Source organism: Miniopterus natalensis, chromosome 2, assembly GCF_054644295.1.
Source record: "Miniopterus natalensis isolate mMinNat1 chromosome 2, mMinNat1.hap1, whole genome shotgun sequence".
In the NCBI taxonomy this organism is placed as follows: domain Eukaryota; kingdom Metazoa; phylum Chordata; class Mammalia; order Chiroptera; family Miniopteridae; genus Miniopterus; species Miniopterus natalensis.
This window is the reverse complement of record NC_142082.1, coordinates 41,620,043-41,646,885: the sequence shown is the minus strand read 5'-3', so window position 1 is coordinate 41,646,885 and position 26,843 is coordinate 41,620,043. Positions and strand designations below refer to the sequence as shown.

General features: G+C 37.1%; 1 protein-coding gene across 2 annotated transcripts in view; it reads left to right on the top strand.

Moving 5' to 3' along the window:
- Positions 1 to 26,843, top strand: part of GPC5 (glypican 5) — a 1,124,783-nt gene that overhangs the window by 10,999 nt on the left and 1,086,941 nt on the right. For both annotated transcript variants that reach the window (XM_016224145.2, XM_087814275.1), the window contains exon 2: positions 22,946 to 23,107. In XM_016224145.2, coding sequence (XP_016079631.2) covers positions 22,946 to 23,107 — 162 coding nt within the window. The remainder of the gene's footprint in view (positions 1 to 22,945; positions 23,108 to 26,843) is intronic.

Here is a 26,843-nt window from a genome sequence, read left to right as displayed (position 1 = left end):
CAGTCCATTTCCCATTTGATTCCCAAATGAGTTGTAGAACTCAGATCTTATCTTTATTTCTGTGTTAAATCCTTTAATGCTTTTCCATTGCCTTTCTTTTAAGAAAAGAACATGATTATATTTGAATATATAACTTCTGTGTAATAAAAAAATAAAATAAACATAATAGTGAAATAAACAGGGGAAAACATACCCTGTGGCATTCTATTTGTAATGCACAGCAACCAAAATGTTAGCATTCTTAATCACAAATGAGCTCTTATAAATTGGTAACAAAGACACTAATATTCTAAGGGAAATGAAAGAAGAACATAAAGAGGACATTTACATCATGTAAATTACTAATAAGGATATGTGAGGATGATTGAGCTCAACATTAATGGGAAAAACAATTTCTTAGGAATATCACATTGTCAAACATTAAAAATACTGATCTCTGATGTTCCTGTGGTGGTAGGAAATAGAGTACTCACAAATACTAAGAGAGAAGACCGATGAAGATTTTCTCTACATTCAGTGGGAATTCTTCAGTTACCACTCAAAAGTTAAATTTTGTGTACTCTTTGCCTAGCAACTCCAATTTATAGGAAAGTGCTTCAACAAAGCAATTGGGTAAATTTAAACATACACACATATCATTACACAGAAAATTTATGTCTTTATAAATGTCTATTAAATGATAAATTATGGATAACTGAATGGTTAAACCAAGAGAGGTATAGCTATATCACCAAAGAACAAGTGACTTTATAGTACGTTTAGAGGACAAAGCAAACTATGGGCCAACTAGAAAGGAACCTTCTTTAGTATCAGCTTATGTATGAACATACCCCAAAACAAAGTACACAAAATCCCATTAACAGTAGATAGCCAGTAGATAGCCTTGAGGAATAGAATTAGAAGAAGGAAAAAGCAGTTAAGAAGCAAAATATACTTCACAAATTTGTCTTTAGAATTCTTGAAAAAGATGATTTTTTAATGAATCAGAATTTTAAATTTACCCCAAGATAAGTGAATTTTATAAATGTAGGTGATTCACACTCATAGGATTATCAAGATGAAGCCCTTAACAATTCTATCATTCCATCATTCTTTCTTTAAAAAAATCTTTTTTATTTATTGATTTGAGAGAGAGAGAGAGGAGGAGAGAGGGAGAAACACTGATTTGTTGTTCCCTTATTTATGCGTTCATTGGTTGATTCTTATATGTGCCCTGACCAGGGATTGAACCTGCAAAGTTGGTTAGGACGATGCTCTAACCAACTGAGCTACATGGCCAGGGCTTTACCGTTTTGTCTCAGTTTCTATGTGTAATAATGTCTCCAGCACTCCTGGGCCTGAGTTCAGTGGCAACAATGAAAACAGGGAGTCCCATTGCTCTTTATCCTAATAATCTTGGCTTTCATGTCTTATCAGACCCTTCATGATCTTACCCCCTTTTCTTCAGCTTCACATGCTCTTTTTTCTCCCCACTTGAAAGGGTCAGTTTTTGATCCTGAGCCACCATAAGTAAAATTGTTCTTCACAGATTATCCCAGGAACTACTGAGGTGCTCTAAATTAACTTCAGTGCCAGGAGTTATTTCTAAAATTATCTCTGAGTCAGAGTACCTAATTATGGCTTGTCTTTAAGGGCAAATAGAAACACGATTTCTCTCTTGGACTATTGTGATAGTCTATTGGTCTTGTTTCCAGTTTGTCTTCATGTGATGCCATTTTCCATACTGCTAACAAGGTAATGATGTTTCTAAGTGATAAATGAGAGACTTTTGTCCTTCTAAACTAATTCACACTTTCAGACTCAGGTGACATAAGCCTAAGCTAAATTGTAAGCTATGAAAGGAATGTATTGGAAATATATCAAGGCATCTTAAGGAACAGTGAAGGCAAAGGAAGAGCAGAGATGCAGATGCACTAAGCAAATGAAAATTGGGACTAGAATGTTTGCACATCTCTTGCTCTTTGTGGCTTTAGGCTTTCTCTTGCTGCAGAGAAGCCACCTTTTTATGGCAGAAAATATGGCTGCCATGAAGCCTCCCCCTAAAAAGGGAGAAACTGACCCAGCTCTCTTGGTTGCAAGTTTAAAAATCAGGGAGCAGATCACCAGATAGAGTCTGGCAGTTTTTCACTAACTATAAAGATGAGTTGTGGGTAAAGAGGAGGAGGTCCTAGAAAGCATTTGAAGTCATACACACAAATCCAGTGGGGTTTGGCACGAATCTTAAAACACCTTTCATGGTTCCCCAGTGCTTATGGCCAAAGCTCAAACTCCTATGTATTACATTTAAATTTCTCAGTGATATAATTCCTACTTCTTTTCCAGTCTTGTCTCCTATAACCCTTCTGCTCTCTCCTGTCTCACCTTCCTGTTAAGTGAGGTCACCTGCCTTGGGCCCTGAGTGTCCTGCAAATGCCAAAATGCAAGGCCCTGGCTTCCCTTTACTTAGGTCATTTCTGATTGTTGTGTTTGCAATAAGCAACCTTGAGGGATAGTTTCTCCTAGGGCAAAGAGCAGATTGTTTCCCCTAGATGTAAAAGTGGCGAATCCCCCACAAGATCAGTGTTCCTCCCCTGTAATGCAGTCTCCTACATGTGCAGGCATCCATCTAGAACACCCTGCAGAGCAGGGTAACCGACGCAGGCTCATGCTCCTTGCTGGCTGTGCTCTGAGTCTCTTGTCTTCTGTTAGCATCAGTGAAACAATAATATGCTAGCTTGTTAACTTGCAAGTAGGAAGAACTCCTGGACCCTTTACAGACCTCGACAACTTCCCCCAGACCACACCATAAGCGGACCTGGCTTTCCGTTTAAGCTATACGTCAATGTTTGTTTTCCATAATGAACCATATTTTTTCATACCTCTTGTCTATTGTTGCCACTTTTTGGGATATCATTCCCCCTTCTCTTCTTCTAATCTTATCTGGCTAATCTGAGTTCAAATTATTTTTGCTACTTTTCACATTGTAAACTTAGATGAATTTAACCACAAAAACTCAATTTCTCATTTATAAACTAGGAATATTTTCTATCTTGTAATTTTTTGGTAAGGAGACTATAAAGCACCTACTTAAACTATTAAAGATATTGCTGAAACTCTCCTGTGACCCACTCTTTTGTCTCTCCAAGAAGAGGAAATTGTTTCTGCCTCTGAGCCCCCACAGAACTTTAGTACATACTTCTTTCATAACACTTTGTCACATTAATTAAATTTTTTACAAATGTGTTTCCCCCTAGACTAAGCCTTGGAGGGATAAAACTGCTTTCTAGCCTTCTTGGTATCTTTAATAACTATCAGAGTGTCTTGTACAGAACAGGTGTTTAATCAATATTTGATGAATTCATTTGATTTATTAATTAAAATAAAAAACAGGAAATTACTCTGCAATTTAGCACAGGTGGAATGAAGACATATTATCTCTTGAATAGTCCCTTGAGAAGGAGGGGCAGCTAAGAGCCCATTTACACAATAGGGCAGCCTATTCCCACCCACAACATAGACGCTTACGCACTTATCAGTTGTTATGATGCCATTTTTAAGAACTCTGCTTAAGTTGACCTCAAAAAGAATAACTTACAAAACCCATGCTCTGCTGCATATTATTTCTATTAGCTGTTTAATTGGTCTTCTTAGCAAAAAAAGATCTTACTAGCTTTGGAGAAATGCTGCATGCTGAACATGTTTCTTAAAGTAACAGTGCATGATAGCATATAAAAGCTCAGAGAAGTACTACACTTGAGAGAATCTATTTATTTAATTATTAAGAAAACAAATTCATTTGCATAGGGCAAGAGTTTATTACTTATCCCACTTCAATCATTCCCCTGGGACATTCCCCCCCCCCCCCCCCACACACTTAATACCAGTTAGAGAAACCCTTCTTGAAAAAGTGGATGGGGCAGATGGAGAGACTTAGAAGTTAGAATTATTAGAAACTTTGAGGGAAAAGGAAGAGTCTAGTATGGTTCCCAGTTTTGTTTTTTCAGTAGAGTAGAAGATGCTCTGTAGGGAGGAGGGTGTAACATGGGGTGTATCAATATTGAGCCTGCTGTGGTATATCACAGTGGAGTGCATAATAGATAGTTGGGAATATGTGTCTAAATGTCACTTGAGAATGGTATAGATAAAGACTTGGGGATCATTAGGTGTGTAAGTGAACTCCTGGTTGTAGAAGATTACACAGGGACAGAATTGAGAGGCAGAACCTGGGGCAACACAAATAATTCAGGATTAGGAGAAAGAAGAATCCAGGGGTGTTCTAGAAGTCAAGGAAAGGGAAGAGTTTTGAGAACTGGGGTGTGAATAGTGTTGGATTCCCCAAAGATGTCAAGAGTGATTAGAAATGGATAAATGGCTCTTGGATTTGATAGCTCGAGTTCACCAGTTTCCTAGGTATATGCATTTACCGAGCAGTGGTGGGATCAGAAGTGAGATGGTAGGACTGATGTGAGAATGAAGTGGAAACAGTAAATTCAGACCACCCATTCGAGAAGCTTAATTCTGCAGAGAAGAAGAGGAAAAACTAGAGTATAATTGACCATTCTTGTGTGTGTATGTTTTGCATAGTACACTTCATGAACATGTCTATAGGTTAAGAAAGTGATGGGACTGTGTAGAAGAGTGAGGCAGTGATTAGTCACATAAGGCCGTTTTGGCTAGGTTCAGGATTTTAGAGTTCATACCCAGCGCCATAGAAAGCCATGGGAAATCTTTTAGTAAAAGTGCCATACTGGGTTTGCATTTTTAAAAGACCCTTCTTGTCTCTATGGTATCCATTTAAAGTGTCTTTTCTAGGTGTAAGATTAGAGTGGTGGTAGTACAGATGGAAATAAGTAAATCTGAAAATTGTTTAGGAGGTTGAATCAATATGATTTTGATTTCTTTCTTCTACTTATCTTGCAAAATGAATCTACTCAAGTGCTTCCAATATATTTCTTTAAAGTTGTACATCCAGCTGAAATCAGTCCAGAAAGGAAAGGGAACATATTCACCTTGAATTCATGGACTTTCAATAACCTTAATTATATTGCATGCTGTGCATGGCTATTCATATGACATACGCTTCTTACCGCATAGTTAATATATTTTTAAGCTGTAGGCCCCTTATAACTATTTGGGAGGAGTTATAAAATTTCTAGAGGAGCTAATAATTTGGGCCAGAAGGAGTCAAGCCATTCTGAGTCTTAATTGTTTCCAATTAGCTACATATTTCTATTTTATGTGTGAATTGTACCCTAGCTCTCTCAATGTTAGTTTAAATCACTGTACAGAGGTCATATAGTCTGAAAATAATAGTGGGCTGAAAATGTTGTCTTGAAGTTGCCTATTAGCCACTAAAAAAGAGTAATATAATTAGTTACATGATTCAGAGTAGTTATTAGAGTGAAAAGAACAAGTAATGAGCAAGGAGTTTTCCATGGTTCTTTCTAGAATAGATTATGTAGTAATATAAACAATTTAAGCCATAGAGGAGATGCCTTTAATCAGTAGAGAAGAACGCATGTGGAATATTTGGATTGTCGTCTTTCTGGCTGGGAAGAGACAAAGTGCAGAGGAGACTCTTTTCTTATAGTGAGAAATACAATGGTGCCTGACAATAAGATGTTAATTTGAAATTAAGATATGGTATTAGTATAGAAGAAATGATCAGTTCAGAACTTTTAAAGATACTAATAGATTCTCCTGATGATTATTTCCTACGGAATGATTTTAACAGTATATGCCAAGTTTATCTAGGCTGTTTATGGTAAACAAACGTATGGAGCATGGCCCATGGGAAAATGCCACTATCAGTTATGTAATTATCAGACCTTCTTGGGACAAGAGTGACATCTTTTGATGAAGTTGGTGGCAGGATTTGATGGTAAAGTACAGTGGATGAAGACTGGCAGAATCTAAGATTTTCTAAATATATGACCCAGAATTTAGTTACTCCTGTAGGATATCATTGTCTAGGAGATAGACCTAGTATGGAGACTGGCATTCTAATAAAGGTTAGAGAGAAGAAGTAGACCCTGTTGTTGGATATTTTGGCAAAATTTAATAATAAGAATAAATAGTGTGTCATCTTGATAACTTTTTGAAATGCATGGTTAAATATGTAATCTCCTAAGCATCTAGATTCTAGGCAGAATCCAGTCACCTAATTTTGGTGGAATTCTTTTAGCTGCAAGTGACAGAAAACATAACTGAAAGTAATGTAAACAATAAGGACATTTACTCTTTCCCATAACAAAGATTCTCAGTGTAGAGCAGCTTCAGTGCTTGTCAGTTTCAGTGGAATGACATGAGGTTTCATACCAGGCTTGTCTAGAACAGTCTGGATTTTTCCCCAACAAGGCTATTTTAGTACCAATGATTATATGTTGATGGCTACATCCACAGAGAACAGAAAGTAGAATATCTCTGTTTTATTTCCATTTTTAAGACTAAAGAGAGCCTTCCAGGAATCTACTTGATGTCTTTTCCTCAAGATTTATTGGCCAGCATTGAGATTCTTCCCCAGGCTTTAACTTAACAAGTGAATCATCCCTGGGTTTGGGGAGGGATCCGCCTCCCATAATGGATATAGCTACCTGAGGAAAGTGGACATAATAGGGATTTTCAAAGGAATACATCCTTGGGGAATGGTTATTGGGTAGGCAATAAATCATTTCTGCCACACTGATAGAAGCCAAAAATCTAATCTGGCCGACCTCACACTAGGAAGTTCTTAGAAGACCGTTGAGCAATATCTACAGAATGTTGACATGGAAACAATATGTGAGTCAAGAATTTTAGAGATGGTTGCCAGAAGGGAGAGGGTAGGAGGGTGGGTAAAAGGGGAAGAGGAATATAGTCAATAATATTGTGATAAGTTTACATGGTGACAAATGATTACTAGAAATTAGCGGAGTGATCACATTGTAAGGTATGAAAATATTGAACCACTATATTGTACACCTGAAACTAAAATAACCAATATAAAATTGTATACCAAATATAGTTAAATTTTTAAGAAAGTAAAAGGTATTAAATAAACTTTTCAGCTTTAAAAAAAGAATTTTATAACTATACAAATTTTCAATCAAGTATTAAGGCAACAGCAAAATTCTAGGATGTATAAGGAAAAGAGTATATTACTGATTTATCCTTTCTAAAATATTTTCTTAAAGATTAATTCACCAAAAGAAAGAAAAAAATAGACTAAAAATGGTGACTCATGAGATAAAAGGAGTGGTGTGAAGGATTAATTCTGTTTAAATAAATATTTGAAACTTAGTATCTTTGGTAATTTTCATGAGTAGAATGCTATTGCTATTGATGACAGAAGAATAAAGAAATGAAAAATAGAAGTTGGTCAGGTATATCAGTGAAGGTTCAATGAGAAAAATAGAACAACTAGCATATATACTTGTTACAGGAATTTTCATGTTGCACCTGTGGTTAAACAGTTTCTAGAAGACTGTTATCTTCCTCTTTGATGGCTGAAGTTTGAATTCTGCAAGGCAGGCATTTGGGAACAGAAGATGACGTAAGTTGAGAGAGTAAGGATAAGCTTGAACCCACAAACAGAAGCTGGAGCTTACGAGAAGAAATTGAAATCCGTTTCAGCATATGTTGCCTCTAACCTTGATGGTGGGGTTGGTGGGGGGAGTGTCAAGCAGAAGCCAGGGCCCTTTGTCAAGTTGCTAAATACACACACCTGACCCAGGAATTAGAGAAACTGAAGGAGGACCCAGGGGAAGGAGGAGCCCTTGGACATCTGGCCGCTACCTACGCTGGCTAAGTGAGTCAGCAGGTCAGGACATGTCTGAGTTACAGAATTGCTCTCTTGCCCTCCAGATCTCCTGGAAGAAACTTCCCTATGGCCTACACTAACTGAAAACATACAGAGAAGGAAACTCTAGGAAATCTTGACATAGTCTTGCAAAGTCACTGCATTAGGGGAAAAAAAAAAATCCAGAATATTGCAACAAAATGAGGCTGGAAGAAGAGAGAAGTAGGATTGTTTAATTATTTACTAGTTTTTTTGTAGAGTAAAGAATGGTGGCTTTCAATTATATTTTATTTCTGAATTAAGTATATTGAGAAGTATGGGTTAAGCATACTTTTTTAATATTATAAGAGCAATTTAACTAAAATTGATTTTATACACTATAAATTACAAGAAAAGTATTTTGTGGGAAGGGGGGTGTAGATAGAATAGAAAATATAGAATATATAGCAAAAAGACATAGAGAGAGAACCCGATCCACACTGAAGAGAAAGGAAATAAGCAATATATAGGGCTTCTGAGAAGGCAGCAATGAATGGATCTTTTTCTGCATTTTGAGAGAACAGGCGAGTGAAGAAGTTTGAGACATTGGATGTGGGAAGTTGGTTTTCCTGATTATACCTCGGTTTCTATTTAGTGGAAATGCCAATGAGGTCCTAACATAGTTATAAACGTTACCCTACAGTCAAATTTAAATAATAGAGTTGTACTCAGAAAAGTTCAGGTAGTGACTCTGGGAGCAGGGGAGTTTTGAGGCTGACAGGGTCTGGAAGTGAGTATGAAAGAAGTGGGGAGCTGACGTGGACAGAAGAAACTGAGGCCAGGGCGCTCCAAGTTGGATTTGTAAAGAAGGCTGGGTAAAGAATATTGTGAGTTGAAGAAATCTTCAGTGAACAGAGTTGTTCCTACATTTTAAGATGATAATAGTGGTGGTGGCAGCACAATTCAGCCTGTATAGATAACTTATTTTTTAACTGAACAGGTGAGTCATAATAGGATATTCCTGTGACTATTGCTGTGTAACAAACCATTCAGCAGTGAGTGGTGGAAATGACCGTTATGCTCATAGGTTCTTTGAATCAGGAATTTGGACAGAGTGTGGTGGTTTTGATCCATGATACCTGAGACCTTAGTTGAGAAAACTCGAAAGCTGAGGGTAACCCTCTGCAGGTGTCCTCCTCACTCACATATTTGATGGTTGGTGCTAGAGGAATGTTGGGACTCCACCTGGGTGTTGGTCTGAAGTAACTGTGTGTGGCCACCCCACGTGGTCTCTACAAATGTAATTTGGGGGTCCTCACAGCATGGTCCTTGGTTACAAGAGCAAGTGTCTCAGGGGCCAGCCCATGGAGACTGCCAGTTTCTTAAGTTTTGGGCCTGAAAACCAGCGCAGATCCACTTCTGTGTATTTTATTGGTCAAGCAATCACAGAATCAAGACTCAATGGGAAGGGGACATAGACTCCACATTTTCATGGGAAAAGTGGCAGGGAATTTTGGAGCCATATTTAAAAACTGTCAGAGAGATACATAGAAAAGACCAGAGCTTAACTTCTCTGCATAATAAAAATGGAGGAAATACTTGGATTTGTTGAAAGATTTAGAAGAAGGAAGAACTCAGTAGGCAGGGCTGCTTGGCAGGGAGACTGAGGAATCTAGGAATAGGAATGTATAATATTAAATATTTGACTACTGTATTTCTGCTCTGCAAACTTCCTAAATCTTCAGTACATTCTCCCTCGCAGATACAAAAGCTTTCTCTCTGTGTCTCTCCATCTGTGTGTGTGTGTGTGTGTGTGTGTGCGCATTTATGTGGTGGTGAGGAATTTGGAAATTGGAAATTGGAAATGAAGGGGAGGAATTGATGGAATTGGATTACTATTATGGTTTGGCACAGAAGAGAGAAAGGGCCAGCCTCATGAGGTGAAATGCAGGTGACAGCAAGAATCCTGTAGAAGCAGGAACTCCAGTCAGAGTCACCTCAAGAACCTAAGTCCTCAGAAACATGTGGACATTTGGAAGAGGGTGTAAGATGGGGCTTGAGCTAACTTCTGGGATATAGGAGAACAGGATGATAGCAATACTCAGGGAGCAGAGGGTGGAACTGTCAGCAGAAGCAACCCAAGGAGAAATTGACTAAAACTAGCATTAAGGATATATTGGATATTAGGGATATATTTATTGTAAGCAACCCTCTCTCCCCCATCTGTGCTAAAAGAGTAAACTTGTACGTGATGGGGCCAAAGGGAGAGTTCCCTCAGATGAGAACCAGATTCTGGTTGAGGTAGGAGGTTGCAGGGAGCTTTTGGAGAGGGGCTGGGGCAGAGGGGATAACCAGAGGGTCCAGGAGAAGGGATAAAGGTTGTATGGCTTATCAGAAGAGATGAACAGTTGGAGGGTGAAAGTATCATAGACAATACCAAGAAGCAACAAAGAGAAGCTAGGATGCGAGGCAAAGGAGATGCAGTCCAGTAGTTTCTTGGAGCATTGGGCAATATGTTTCAGACCAGGATTCAGCAGAGGCCTGGAGTTGGGGTGCCATAGTTGTGTTGTGGCCAGAGTTGGGGAGGAAGCATGGGCTAAACAAGGCCAAGGGTGCTCCTGTGATTGGGTAAGCACTCTGTGTGGCACCTGAGCCTTGCTGTAGTCATCTGGGTGGTGGTCACTCTCTGGAAAGCTTTAGGTGGTTGGTAAATTCATCTTGAAATGTTTTAAAATGAACTGATTCTGGGTATTTGGAATTTTAGCAGAAGCTATGTTATTCTGGCTCTTTATTCTCTTTTGTGATAGCTGGATTTTTTGTTGTTGATGTTACTAATTAGATTTTATTATTCTGCATCATTTTCTTAGAAACAAGAACAAACCTTTTTGTGAACTTCAAGACATGCCACTATATTATGCTACACATCTTAGTTTTCTAAATTACAGGCAAACTACAGCCCTGTGGCCACACCCATTCATTTATTTATTGTCTAGGGGGCAGACTTAAATAGTGATAGAGAATATATGGCCCGTGAATCTATATTTTTTATTTATATATTTACCAGCTGGCACTTTACAGAAAAAGTCTGCTCACCTCTGCTCTAAATAGTTTCTTTGCTCTCTTTCTATCTGATAAACATATGCATGATTTCTGTATAATTCTCTTCTATTAACTCTGTCTTCTATTAATATGCAGTTCTTTAAGCATCTTGTTTATAGAATGGCCTCTTTCCCTATTACTGATTTCTAAAATCCAACTAGCCCTTTCACATCTTGATTATTTTACCTTCCTAAGAAGACATTGGTAAAAACCAAGGGTTTTTGAATTCTTTTACCATCCCTCTACTTTAGAGCTCTCAGTTCAAGAGAGACACTGAAACAGAATGAGCTGCATATCTCAGCCTCCAGGTCCTACCAGTTTGTGGGAATAAATGATGTTACATGGACAACTAAGCCAATATAATAGTACTAATAAACATCAACCTAACAGTGTGGAAACTCTGTTCCTGGTTATTTTCCCCCCATCCCCAATATGTATCCCCATGAGACCTTAAGGAGCTTTTGGACTAATTAGTTTGGACTTCGGAGTTGGCACTCCCATGTGAAATGCTCCTGTAGTGGTCAGTCATTCATAATATTACCTTAGTTTCATTTGTTTGTTTGAAACCAAGCTACTCTGTCTTAGACATGCAATCTGAGTGGGACTGACCCAGCACTGAACTCCTTATTGTCTTCAACATACTTTGTACTTTGGCCACCGTGATTATGCAGACACAGGCACGCAAGCCACCCAGAGTCAATAAAATGTGAAGGGAAGTTTGCTGCGGCTTCTGAGTAAAAGACGCTTTCCCTTTCTTCTATAAGGACTACCTGAAATGCCTTTCCTCTTCTCCTGGGTGCTGGGGACTTAATCGCAATAGCCATTTTTCTACTGTAGTTTGTGGGATGCTCACCTTGGGGAAACTGAGGATGAAGCTAAATCTCTGAAAGACAGAGTGTAGAGACAGAGCAGAAGCAGGTCCTCTTTGAAAGTGTTTAAGCAGCAATGTCAAAAGTTGCCCCAGTTTTCACTATACTTTTTAGTTTCTGAACCAATTAAATCCCTTATGGTTTTCGCCAGGTTGAGTTAGATTTTTGTTTTTATTCACAAGTGATACAGTTTCTTTTAATGTGTTAAAAGTAGTGGTAGTGGGGGGTCCCTATAGCAGAGCTGGTGAAGTGCTAAGTAATAGAGTTTATTTTTAATACATTATTTATTTCTAGGCATAAGCCCTGGTGATTGAGTTGGGATAGTTTTGAGTGTCAGGCACCATTCTCTACCAAAAACTACTCTACCTGCCTGCACAGGGTTAGGTTTCTACGCCTGGCTTATTGGCTGGACTTCTTTACTGCCAAATATTTTAGAGTTCCAGAAAGCCTTCTATATAACTTATTGATAAGTCATCCTTTCCTGCTATGCCCTTGATGAGAGTATCAGCTTAGGCATTTTGGTTGGAAGGAACGCAAACTAATTTGGTCTAATACAAACATAATTTATTATAAGCCTTTAGTATCTCGTGAAACTCCAATGTATAGGAAATAATTGGGACTCAAGAAATGGACTAAAGCAGGAACTACAGAGAGCTCTGACAGTTTTCCCTTCCTTTGTCTACTCTGTATGCTCTGCTTTTTGTCTCCATGGTGAAATAGCATGGACACCTCACTCCTAAATTACATATAAAGCAGTTCTGATGGCAAATAGACTAGACTTTTTCTGTGTTCCAATTCTAAATTCTCATATGACACAATCTGGTTCGTTCTGGTTTGAGTCACTCACAAATAATTAGAAGGGGCCTCCAGCATAGGAATATATTAACTATGTAGTGAGAAGCATGTGTCATATGAATAGCTACACAGTACCTACTCTGATCAGATGTGAGGTCACATGGCACACGTGGCTGGCAGGGGCCTCTGTCATGGAGGTGTTGAGATAGCTGTTTTTAGAGGAAAGGAGTTATTATGAGGTAGACTGACCCCAAGGAATTGTGGCATGGTAAGTCATTTTGGTGTGAGATCCATTTATGGTTGAGAGTTTCCTCCCCTTCTCAACCCCTAGCCCCACCATCAGCAAGGTCTTTAGCTCACACACATCAGCAGATGCAAATAGATTGAGTGGTAATGCTTAATTTCTTGTGGATAGTTCAGAATCTCAGCTTCAGCCTGATGCAAGGGCCGGGTTTCATTTACAGAAATAATGTGGATTATTGGCTACTGAGATGGCATATTTAGGTGAGTTGATTAAAAAGCCATAGAACAGTATGGGGCTTCTTTTAAATCGAGGGGATGAGATTGCAATTAAGTATTTTCATCTCTGAAGTAGCAGGCTATATCACTGCTATTTCTTAAAATAAATATGTATTAATTTATGATTAGGCCTTTTGTCTTCTCAGCTGGTTAATGTGCTACAAAATGTTGATTCCAAATTCATAACTTCAAGTTTGAGAAAGCTTTCTATTTAGCACAGCTTTCCCCTGCTTCACTGACACAGAATATATACTTTCATATTAGACATGCTTGTTATTGGTATAAAAGTAAGGGGTTTAAGTATGTGATTTTGTGTGAATGTTAATCAACCATTGCTGGAAAAACAAGTCTAGCACATTGTTGAAGGATCAATGCTGCCTCTTAGATATATGAGGGACAGCTTTACAGTTTTAGCAGTGAATATTATTTTGACCCCATTTGTTTAAATTTGTAGGTTGCCAAATGTACTTATTTTTTATTGATTACACAACCATAAAAACTCATAATACCTGAAATACTTAATACTCTTCTGATAAAAAGGTTTTTTATTGTAATGAGTAATATCAACATATACTTTTTTAGGACAGTGCCTATATTCCATAAAGAAAAAAAAAAGGATGGGTCAATAAGTGATGGATCAGTGATATGAGGAATATTTGCAAATATATAAATACAGTGATCACAATTACTATTTCAAATGGCTTATTGAACCAGTTTTTAATGTCCTCAGTAATATGCTCTTTCTGGATCTATGTTTAAAACCATCTCATTAACTTTAAACCATGAAAGTGCTTTCTTAGGTCTCTTACGAAATATTTATGTCTAAGTATGGAGAAAAGGGAGGGGACTAATACTTTACTGAAGATCTTTTATTCCAAAAACTGTTCCAGTTACGTACAATACATTGGGAACAAGGCATTGGTGGTCTTTATCCTGTTGGAACTTGCAATCTTGGGAGAGAAACAGAAATTAAATAGAATCAATTAAGTACACAAAAGCAAATGTTCTGGAACACACCAGGATGCAGGACAATATTAGGGACTATTAGGCATCCCTTCTGTTCAGGGTTGGCAGAAGTTAGAAAATAATGGGCGTTAAAACTGTTAAATAGGTTTTAGCATAACAGCTTTCAATGAGTTGAACTGACCTTATAATTTTTTCTCATAATTAATAGGATCCCAAATGCAATGTAATTACTCATGTAGTCACTACCTTGTTAGTCAAGAAAACAATCCAATGGTCGCCCATATGATTACAGATCTATGAAAAGTGCGGGCTTCCTGAGTGTGGCTACTCTGCCCAATACAGCTGATCTCTCCCTTCTTAAAACTTTCAGGCCCTGGCTGGTTTGGCTCAGTGGTCAGAGTGTGGGCCTGTGTATAGAAGGGTTGCGGGTTCGATTTCTGGTCAAGGCCACGTACCTGAGTTGCAGACTTGATCCCCTCCCAGTGGGAGGCAACCGATCTGTGTGTCTCTCTCACATCAATGTTTCTCTCCCCCCTCCTCCACTCTCTCTAAAAACAAAAACAAACGAATAAAACAACAGCAATGGAAAAAAATATCCTTGAGTGAGGATTAATGGAAAACAACAACAACAACACAAGAAAAGCTCTTTTAGGACACCACACTTTTCTCTTTTCCTCTTACCTCCTCCCCCGCCCCACCCCATTTTAATCCTTCTATCTCTTTGACTGCTTCTGTCCAGGTTCTTTGAGGGGATTCTCCTCTGCCCCAATTCATATGGCGATCCTTTTGTCTCGGTGATTACGCCCAGAGGGCACCTAGCAATGTCTGGGGACGTTTTGGTGGTCACGTCTGGGGAGGGTGCTCCTGGCATCTAGTGGGAAGAGCTCAGGACTGCTGCTGAACATTCCTGTACAGGACAGCTCCCCCCACAAAAATTATTTTGCTTCAAGTGTCAGTAGTGCTGAGGTTGAGAAACCCTCTAAATATTATAAACTGAACTCTTTCCTTAGATGATCTTATTGAAACTCTCAGTATTTAATACCATTTTGTATTTAAAACTCCCAAGTAAGTATTTTCATCTGGATATCTTTCCTAGACTTAAGTCTTGAGTATTCAAATTTTATTTCTTCGTCTCCAGTTGCATTTCTAATAGACATCTCATTTCCAAATCTGAATTCTATTTTTTCCTTAAACCTGCTCCTCCTCGTGTGTTCTCCTTTTCTGTTAATGGTACCACTTAGGCATCCAGCTTCTCAGGCAGAAATCTAAGGTTATTTTTGATTCCTGTCTCTTTCTCACCTGCCAAATTGCATCCAAGACATCTATTCAAACTTATCTTCTACCTTAATATATGTCTAATCTAACCACTTCTTATCTTTTATCCCAGTCCTAACTCTCATTTGCAATAGGGAAATGCTGATTCTCAAAATAGCAATTAGAGTGAACTTTTAAGAAACAATCAAATGAAGTTTCTTCCCTATTATCATTGTAATAAAATTCTTCCCTAGTCTGATTTACAAGGCATTATGTGAACTGACTTCATTTCCTGTATTTCTACCCTTTTTGGAAAGGGTGGAAATATTGGGCTTCTTGCCTTTTCTTTTTAATCTTTGATTTTTAGTAGTTTGGCTATAATATGCACAGGCATGATTTTGTTTCAGTTTATTTTGCTTGGGGTTCAATGAGCTTTTAAAATCTGTTAATTTGTATTTCTTATTATGTTTGGAAATTTTACAGTCATTATTTCATGGAATATTCAATCTGCACACTCCCCCCACCCCACTCCCTCTCTCTCCTTGCTTTTGGGGACCCCTCTATGTTAGATTTTATGCTATTCACTCACTGCTCTATGCAAACATACATAAAATCCTAGGTATGTATGTATAGGATTTTCAATCTTTTTATCTCTCTTCCTCTTCAGAGTGGATACTTTCTATTGATCTACCTTGAAATTCTCTGACTCTGCCCACTGTCATCTCTGTTCAGCTAACAAGTCCATCCAGTGAAATTTTTTTTCATATATTATTATATTTTTTAGTTACAGAATTTCCATTTTTTTTTTTATAGTTTCCATTTGTCTCCTGAGATTCCTTTTGCTCTAATTTATTCTGAGCACATGTTCCTTTAACCTCATTGAAGATAGTTATAATTGCTGCTTTCCAGCCCTTCTGTGTTTATTCTAACATCTGGGTCATCTGGAGTTGATCTTTATTGTCTTATCCCTTGAAAATAGGTCACATTATATTGATTCTTCATATGTACAGTAAGTTTGGATTGCCTCCTGGAGGCCGTGAATGTTATGGTGATTCTTGATTCTATTATATTCCTCCAAAGAGTGTTAATATGTTTGACTTCGGAGAAAACTTGGTTGGACTCAAACCGTCAACTGTGTCTCTTGGCAGCAGCTGCAATTTTAGTTCAGTTCTTTCACCCTGAGCTTGCCAATAGCTGGGCTACTTACAGTCTCCTCTGGCCTTGTGAGGTGTGGTTCAAGGGTCAGCAGAGATTTGAGTAGGGTTTACACACAGAAGTTGGGGTCCCTCTCAACTGGTCCTCCCTTTCCTGGTATTTCCCCACTATTTTCCAGTAGCTGTGATGGCCCTGTTGCAATCTTCTAGTTCTTCGGTCCTGAAAGACTGTGATTTTTTTATTATTATTGGAATTTAGTCACTTTATACATGGACTATCCCCAGGCTAAAAGCCACAGAGATGAGAAACTAACCCTATAATTTTCCCTTCTTTCAAATTTATTTGTCTTTTTTGTTTTTTAATTGATTTTGAAAGAGAGAGAGAAACATTGATGTGAGAGCCAAACATCAATCAGCTGCCTCCTACACAGCCCCCTACCCGGGATCGAGTCTGGGCCCGGGCATGTGCCCTGACCAGGAATCAAACTGGCAGCCTTTTGCTACACAGGACGCAACTGAGCTACCCTGGCCAGGGCTTGACTCCCTTTTAGAAACTTTCTTCTTTTGTTCACTCTCTAGAGCTTTCAAGTCATTGATCTTTGTATTTTGTGTAGTTAGTGGTTGCTCTATGTGGACAGCACTGCCATACTGCAGCTGGAACTCTTCCTGCTGTTTCTTGGATGTACCAAGTTTATTTCCACTCCAGAGCAGGAAACTTGAGCAGCTATTAAAGGAGTGTTACCAGATCCTTCACTTAGTATCCAGTCCTCTTGAAGTTCTGGGATAAACCATAAAAGAAAGGGGAATGGTTTGGCCTGCTTTAACTCTGGGAAATATTACTACTGTTGTATTGTCTAGATTTCTTTATATGGCAGGTGACAGAAGAACTTGTGGGAGATTCAGGCTTCACTCTGAGCTGGAACATGACGATGGCATCTGCAAGCCTTACATCTTTGCATCATTAAATTCAGTTCAGCAGAAGAGAGAAAGCTTTTTTTCCTGGAGGCCTCATCAAATATCTCTCTGCATTTCTTTCTTGTGACTGGCTGTCCACTTCTGAACCTGTCATTGTGCTGATAGGATAGGATGCTATGTTTTAGCCTGTCAAGACTCATCCTTAGGTGTGTATCAGTCTCATCTAAATCATATTCCAGGAGAGTGAACAGATGCTGGTCAGATCTCAGCTGATCTGACGGCACTGTCGTGATTCTTGCTAGATTCATGGATGTAAGTATTTTTTATTCTACTGGATAAAGGAATAGGTTTGACTCAGTCAAAACCCTTTCACCATGATAACATTTCACAAACTCCTATCAGTTTCAGAAAAGATGGAAGGAGCAAGTTTACCAGTATAAACCTCTTGCCCTGAATTCCAAGGTCCTCTTTTCATCTGGTGAGCATTTGGTATTTTATGACATTTAACTTCTATCTGGTAAACCTAAAGTATATCTTGATTTCAGTGTATTGGTACCAAGGGCCCTTTCCTATGTCAACTATCAATAAAGCTGGTATGTGCTACAAATGTAAATATCCTGTAAGCTGACTATGGGAGAAACGTTTGAAACAAAAAGAGAATGCATATTACTAACCAGCAGTCCTATTTTAAAAGTCTTTTGTATATTATAAAATAAAGCACAGATACAGAAAATCCTTGGATTTAAGCATATTTGATTGATTGCAATTACTGTTACTGAAGGTCAGGTTGTCCCATGTTTGGCGAGTAGAAACCTTTTGAATTTCTGATGTGGGCTAAATTGTGTCCCCTACAAAATTCCTAACTCCCAATATGCTATTTTAGGAGATAGCACCTTTATGGAGGTAATTAAGGTTGAAATGTGGTCATAAGGATGGGCTTTAATCCAGTGACTGGTGACTTTATAAGAAGAAAGGCACCAGTAGTGCTCTGTACAGAGACAATGCCATGTGACGACACGAGAGAGGGCAGCCATATGCAAGTCAAGGAGAATGGTTTCATGAGAAACCAAACTTGCCAGCACCTTGATCTTAGAGTTTCAGGCTCTAGGACTGTCAGAAAATAAATTTCTATTGCTTAAGCCATTGATCTGTGGTATTTTGTTATGGCAGCCCTAGCAGACTATTATAGCTCCTGAGTCCTTTTGATATGACCCTTGGAGTTATTTGATAATTTCTTTTTTTTCCTTCTTTTTTTAAGTATGTATTTTAGAGAGAGGAAGGGAGAGAGAGAGAGAAAAAGAGATAGAAACATCAATGATGTCATTGATCAGCTGCCTCCTGCACGCCCCCTGGTGGGGATGGAGCCCGCAACCCGGCATGTGCCCTGACCGGGAATCGAACCTCCATCTCCTGGATCCTAGGTCGATGCTCAACCTCTGAGCCACTCTGGCCGGGCTATTTGATAGTTTCTTTGCGACCTGGTGTACAAGACATTTTATCTGGTCTGTCATCTTATATATTTCCTTCCCCAGATCTAGAGTGAGTCATTTCTGCAAGAAGCTCTGATTTCTTCTTGAGAGAAATGATATTTCATGACCGTAATCTGGGCATGAGGAATGCCCTTGCCACTAGTCATTGTTTCTAGGCCTTTTCAGTGAAGCTAGGAAACATATATTTGTTGAAGGTAAATCTCTTCATAATTTCATATTGATGCTTTAATTCAAATTCAAAATCACAGAATTTTACTCAACCTCTTCTTTATTAGGTCTGTATCTGCTTTCTTCCACACTTAAAAATTCTGATTTTCAAGGATACAGTTTAGACTTAAAGATTAGAAAGTGAATATTGCATAATTAAGTATTTGTTTTGAATTTCATATTACTCTCACAACTGTTTCAGCTTACATGAAATATAGTGTTTAGTATTTGTCTTGTTTTCCTCTTCAGGGGCTTGCATTATTAATAATATTTGTTGTCACCGTCTTTCAAGTCCTTTTATTCTTTTTGATTTTTCTCAGTTTCTTATTTTCCATCTTCTATTTTTTTAATGCATAACCTTCGTGTGATTGACTCCAGTGTTTCTTCTTGTTTAGTCTTCATTTCAGAATTTTTTTCTTTCATCTTTAATTATTTCTTGAGTTCCATATCTGAGATTTTCTAATTAATTTTGATTCATGTTGTTCTTTCATGTTTTGTTTCATAATCTTTTAGCTTGTTTTGAAATAGTATGGTTATATCTTTGATCTCTTTTGGGGGTGGGGCACGTCTTTCTAGTATGGATATTATGTTGTTCTTTATGCTCTTTTTTGTTATAATAAGTTGGTGTGAGATTTGATGTCTTTTTTTTGTTGTTCATTTTGTTGTTAGCTTTTTTCCTGAAAATTTAGATTGAGACAGGCTTCAGACTAGCTTTTCTACCTTTATAGAGCTTTTTCTTCTGTTATTTTTACGTAGAATTTAAAAGTATGCCTGTTTGTTTTCTGAAATTGCCTGAATTTATTTTCCCTCCCACATTATTCTAGACCTTTTCTATCTACATCTCTTAGATGCATCCTCTGTTGAATTTTGATTCCACTTCCAGAAGTTTCTTTTCTCTGTGAGGTTCTTCCCTGGAGAGGAGCCTGCTGGATCTGTTCTGAGAATTTGTAGGGATCTGGATCGCTCCTGCTCATTCATTCCTTTCTAACAATAATCCTTTACACACATTTAACAAGGAAGGGACGCAGGACACTCTAAGTTTCAGCTGCTGTTCTCCAGGGAGCCCTCGGTGCTTTCCTGTGACTTGCTGTTGGCTATTTCGGGGCTCTTCTGTCCTCAGGCTCTTCAGATCTTACCCCCTGCTTTATTCTTCTTTCTCCTGCCAGAGCCTGTGTTGCGGGTATTAGGGCATCTAGTTTAGTTGTCTTTTCTGGACTTATTTTCTGGTTCTAGGTAGAGATTTGGAGATAGTGGAAACTATGCTGTCACTGCCACCATCTCTCCAGAGGGCTTCCCAATGTTCCTGTTTTAACCTATTTAAAAACAACGCAAACAGGTGGATGACAATAACAGTTTCTTATGCTGGAAAACAGAAAGGAAGGCACGGCAACCGCTACTGCAGTTTCTTGGTAAGAAATTAAAAAAGCTCCCATGATTCTGGTTGAGGGCCCCTTCAGCAAGGAGCCTGCTGTTTTATTTTTAACTTAATTTATTTTCAGTGCTTTAATTCTTGTGGAGTTTGATTTTACTGTTCAGAAACATGGCGATTGCCTCTGAGCCTGGGTTGTGTGCTCTCGCTGTTTCATGGCATCCTCAGTTGTGCCGTGTTCTTTGAAGTCAGGCTTTGAAATATTTTTAAAATGTGTCTTGTTGCCGTGTAGTATCTGTTTGGATTCCATCTGGCTTTGCTTTCTTATGATGCTTGTTCTGTTTACAGAGGGGGAACTGTAGCCTGGGCTTTTTGTCAACATGCATCTTTTTATGTCCTTTGTGGTTATACTGTGAATAAAATGTGAGATACGGCCCTTTCCCCGAGGATGTTTAGTTCCTCTCATCTGTCATCTGGACTGATCCAGGAAGCAAAGGAACTAGTTTCTTGCGGACTCTTTCCCCCTCCTCTGCAACCCAAACTCTGAGTTACTTAAGCATATGTCATAGTTGATGCTGTCGAAAATGTTGTGCCGATTAAACATAACTAATCTTTGAATTACAGCTGATTTGTTTGGAGTTTAGTTTTACGTTGTCGTTACCAGTTTCCAAGATTCTAAATGAAAGTCTGGATTAATCAATGCAGATTGTCATCAACTTGAAGAATGAATTTGTTCTAAGTCGTTTAAATTGCTATTCATGCTTATTCAGAGCTGCTGAGACCTGATGGTCTCTCCCCCACACGATGTTTAGGATAGCCGCCAGGGTAATTTATAACATCTTTCTAAGTGTACTTTCCACCATTTAAGTTTGTGTAAAAAAGGCAGTGGCAACTCTATAACTTTATATTTTAACCTATTTTATTTTTGAATAAATTCCTTTGATGATTCCTAACCTAAAATTTACTTTCTTGCAACTTACCAAACAGATGACTTTTTGCAAAACAGGGATTGAAAGTGGCCAGTTAGGGCTATAGACGAACCATTTACAGATTTAAGACTATGGCTTTCCTCTCAATAGAGTGATGGTGAGAAAGACAGTTTGGGAATCACCCCAAACACCAGCTTCCCCATTTTGTAGTATGTAGGTGTGTGACACTGGGCAGGTTACAGAGCTTCTCTATGTCTGTTTCCTCATGTGTAAAATGTGGTAGTAACGGTCCCTGTATCATAGAGTGATTTCAGTTGTCTTGCTCTTACCCAGAACTAACTGTTGGAAATATGAGTTCTGAGGCTGACTCTGTGTGAAAGGTGGCTAAGTTTGAAAGGTGGCTTTTATGTGTATGTATTTGTGTGTGGTGTGTACACGTACATATTTTATATTTGCTGATCTAAAATTAGTCAATGAAGAGCGAGCGAATGTGGGAACTGTGAAACTCCCTAGAGACCAAGGGCCACAACTCTTCTTCCTGACCCTAAAATAAGGGAATGACTGTCTTATATTAGGCCTTGTAAATACAATTGTTCTGAGCTTTACATAAAACCTGGGTAAAGCCTTGGGATGCCCTGGGACCCTCCCCGTGATGCCCTCGTGAGGGTTATCCTTTTTAGGCACCACTGCGTGCTCCAGGCCTTTCCCTCCATTCTCTAGCAGACCTACTATGTATAAAGGTGCTTGTCCTGGGACCCTATCCAAGATGAGAGGTGCTAATCCTATCAGTAAAATTTTTTAACCACGACCATGACATATATATATATAATAGCTTCACATTTTGTGTAACATGCATCTTCACAGAAGTTTGCTGAATATGCTTATAAAATTAAAAAGTGCTTTTTAAAAATTTAAATTTGTTGGGGTAACATTGATTAATAAAATTGTTTAGATTTTGAGTATACAGTTCTATGATACATTGTCTGTATATTGCACTGTGTGCCCTCCACCCAAAGGAGTTGTCTCTAGCAAGCTAGGTGATGAGAAGAATAGTGGGTGCTGGGTTTGGGCCCATGTGGGGATCTTGCTCCCCCCTCATATCATGTTCTCTGATAATCACTTATTCTATAAGAAGCACAATCATGATGTTAAAATGAGAAATCAGGCAAAGATTTTTTTTAACCTCTATTTGCTGTACAAAATTTGATTTTACTTCCTCAGGAAAAACAATTGTTTTAGCCCATATACTTCTCTATACCATATTTGGTACAAATGATTTTGGCTGAATAAAATAAGCAAAAATAAAATTTTCTTACCTTAGCTATGTACTTACATAATTTGTTTTCTATTTGGTCTATTTATTAATTAATAGTAATTAGTTGATTGAGTAGACATACTTAATATTTGATCAAAAAGTTAATAAAATATTTGAGCAGAGCGTTAATGGTTGAGGATATTTTGTTTCATGTTCGTGTTAATAAACAATAGATACATTTTTTAATAGCAAGTGCTATAGTAAATTAGTTCCTCACATGGAACACAAACCCCTTATGTGCAGTGCTGATCCTTAATGCCTGACATATAATATGTGATGTTTGTTAAATGAGCAGGTAATTATTCTGAAAAATATTATATGTGTTCCAGGGCCTGATCTTCAGGTTTGCGTATCCAAAAAACCTACATGTTGCACCAGGAAGATGGAGGAGAGATATCAAGTTGCAGCTCGCCAAGATATGCAGCAGGCGCTTCAAACATCCAGCTCTACGCTGAAGTTTCTAATATCTCGAAATGCAGCTGCTTTTCAAGGTAAATTTACCTAGAGTTCCAGAAACTAAGGACAAACCTTGTTATGTAATTTGCCTGTTATCATTATGTTGGTAAACTTAGCTGGGTTTCCTTCTTTGTCCTTGTATATTATTTTGGTATAAAATGAGGTTTTAGCTTTTTTGAACCTTCAGAAATTGTTTCTGAGGCCATCTGGGGATCGATCTATCATCTATCTATCATCCATCTATCTATCTATCTATCTATCTATCTATCTATCTATCTATCTATCTATCTATCTATCTATCTATCTATATCATCTATCTATCATCTATCTATCTATCATCTATCTATCATCTATCTATCTATCATCTATCTATCTATCTATCTATCTATCTATCTATCTATCTATCTATCTATCTATCTATCTCTATCTATCTATCTATCTATCTATCTATCTATCTATCTATCATCTATCTATCTATCTATCTATCTATCTATCTATCTATCTATCTATCTATCTATCATCTATCATCTATCTATCATCTATCTATCTATCTATCTATCTATCTATCTATCTATCTATCTATCTATCTATCATCTATCTATCTATCTATCTATCTATCTATCTATCTATCTATCTATCATCTATCATCTATCATCTATCTATCATCTATCTATCTATCTATCTATCTATCTATCTATCTATCTATCTATCTATCTATCATCTATCTATCTATCATCTATCTATATCATCTATCTATCTGTCTATCATCTATCTATCTATCTATCTATCTATCTATCTATCTATCTATCATCTCTCTCTCTCTCTCTCTCTATCTATCATCTATCTATCATCTATCATCTATCTATCTATCTATCTATCTATCTATCTATCTATCATCTATCTATCTATCATCTATCTATCTATCTATCTATCTATCTATCTATCTATCTATCTATCTATCTATCATCTATCTATCTATCTATCTATCTATCTATCTATCTATCTATCTATCATCTATCTATCATCTATCTATCTATCTATCTATCATCATCTATCTATCTATCATCTATCAATCTATATCTATCTGTCTATCTGTCTATCTATCTATCATCATCTATCTATCTGTCTATCATCTATCTATCTATCTATCTATCTATCTATCTATCTATCTATCTATCTATCATCATCTATCATCTATCATCTATCATCTATCATCTATCTATCAATCATCTATCTATCATCTATCTATCATCTATCATCTATCTAACTATCATCTTATCTATAGTGAGTTGGACTAGGGAAACTCTTTTATTAATGAAATGGTCCTTGGAAATATATGCCCTTCAAGGGTTCTTCCAGGTCCCCCAATATTCTGACCCATGGATTTACTTCAGTATGAATGGACAAATTATTAGATTTTATTAAATATTTTATAACATAAAATCTCATTATTTTTGAGTGTGTGATTATAGATTTGTTTTTAAAAATATGATTTGAGGAAATATTTGTGTAGTATTTCCCCCTGCAACTTCATGTGTTTTTCATAAGAACACCAACATGATGTATCAGTGTGCAAACAAGTCTAATAAATAGTAAAATAGGAACTATTAATTAGATGTTTAAGGTACAGCTAAGATCAGAACTCAACCTTAATTCAAACAATATGTTTAGATATAAAATTAATGGGTTATGAAATTACAAGGCACATTGCAAAATAAATGATCTTTTTCTTATTTTTGTCATCTCCTCTATAAAATTCCTTATTACTATAATAAAATAGCTTAATTTATTTTTCCTCTTATAAAGCATTAGCTATTCTGTATATGATTAGAATGAAAATATTTATATTACACTGCTTTTCAAATAAATTTATTGCTTTCATTCAATGCAAAATATAACTTCTGTTAGTATTCCTTTTTAATACGTATATTAATATCAATCTAAATTATTTGTGCTTTGTTTATATACAGGACTAAATTACAAAGCTGATTAATTTTTAAAACTATACTATATATTAAATAAAATGAATAAATAAATCAGGATAAAATTTGAATTAAAAGGTAGTTCATGATGAACTGATGATTTTTTTTGTAGAAACTCTGAAATGTCAGATTTTAAGGTATTATTAATTTAGTGGTTCTTTTAGATCTGTTGGAAAGCAACCGTATTTCTGTTATGGGATTTAATCATGTGCAATTGTTGGAGGAAAACATATTGATATGCTTTCTAAGCAAAAATTTGTGACTTGGACTGGCTGAACTAGACACAAACAGACAGCTATGTAATGCTTTTTTTCTCATGAACATGATAACACGTATAATATGGCAAATACATTTTAGAGATAAATAGACCAGTTTAACCAGAGCAAGGAGTTGTAGATGGGAATTGTGGGTTATATTCTTCAAAAGGTATGTTGGACTCATGTGGAAGAAGTCTTAAAACATCAACTTGATTTAGTTCTGTGAAAAAATGCCTTTGATATTTTGATAGGGATTGAACTGAATCTGTGGATTGGTTTGAGTAATACAGGCATGTTAATGATGTTAGTTCTTCCTGTCCATGAGCCTGATATATCCTTCCATTTATGTGTGTCTTTAATTTCTTTCTTCATCGTCTTACAGTTTTCCAAGTCCAGGTCTTTTACCTCAGTGGTTGTATTTATTCCTAGGTATCTTATTCTTTTTGTTGCACTTGTAACAAAAAGAATTGTTTTCTTAATTTCTCTTTCTAGTAGTTTGTTATTGGTATATAAAAATGCAACTGATTTCTGAGTATTAATTTTGTGTACTGCTACTTCTCTGAATTCATTTATCAGTTCTAATACTTTTTTGGTGGAATCGTTAGGGTTCTCCATGTATAGTATCATGTTATCTGCAAATAATGATAGTTTTACTGCTTCCTTTTCAATTTAGATGCCATTTATTCTTTTTCTTTTCTGGTGGTTGTGGCTAGGACTTCTAATGCTTTGTTGAATAAGAGTGGTGAAAACAGACAACCCTGTTTTGTTCCTGTTTTTAAGGGAAATTGTTTTCGTTTTTTCCCATTGAGTATGATGTTAGCTGTGGGTCTGTCATATGTGGCCTTTATTATGTTGAGGTCTGATCCCTCTCTCCCCACTTTGCTGAGACAGTTTTCATCATGAATGGATGTTGAATTTTGTTGAATGTTTTTCTGCATTCAATGAGACGATTATTTTATATTTATCTTTCATTTTGCTTATGTGGTGTATCGTGTTAATTGATTTTCAGATATTGGGGGGGATGTGGAGAAAAGTGAACCCTTGTACACCGTTGGTGGGTTTATAAAGTGGTGCTACCACTGTGGAAAATAGTATGGAGGTTCCTCAGATATTTAAAAATAGAACTACCATATGATTCAGCAATTCCACTTCTGGGTAGTTATCTAAAGAAATCCTAAACACTAATTTGGAAAGATATATGTACCTCTGTGTTCATTGCAGCATTATTTATAGCAGCCAAGATATAGAAGCAACCTAAGTACCCATCAATAGACGATTTGATAAAGATGAATATTATCCATAAAATAGAATGAAATCTTACTAATTGCGACAACATAGATGACCTAGAGAGTATTACGCTAAATGAAATGTCAGACAGAGAAAGACAAATGCCATATGATTATACTTATATGTGGTATATAATGGACAACACAGAAATAAATTCATAGATACAAAGGACAAATTGATGGTTGCCAGATGGTAGGGAGGTTGGATGATGTTTGAAAAGGTGAGAGGAATCAAGAAGTACAAAC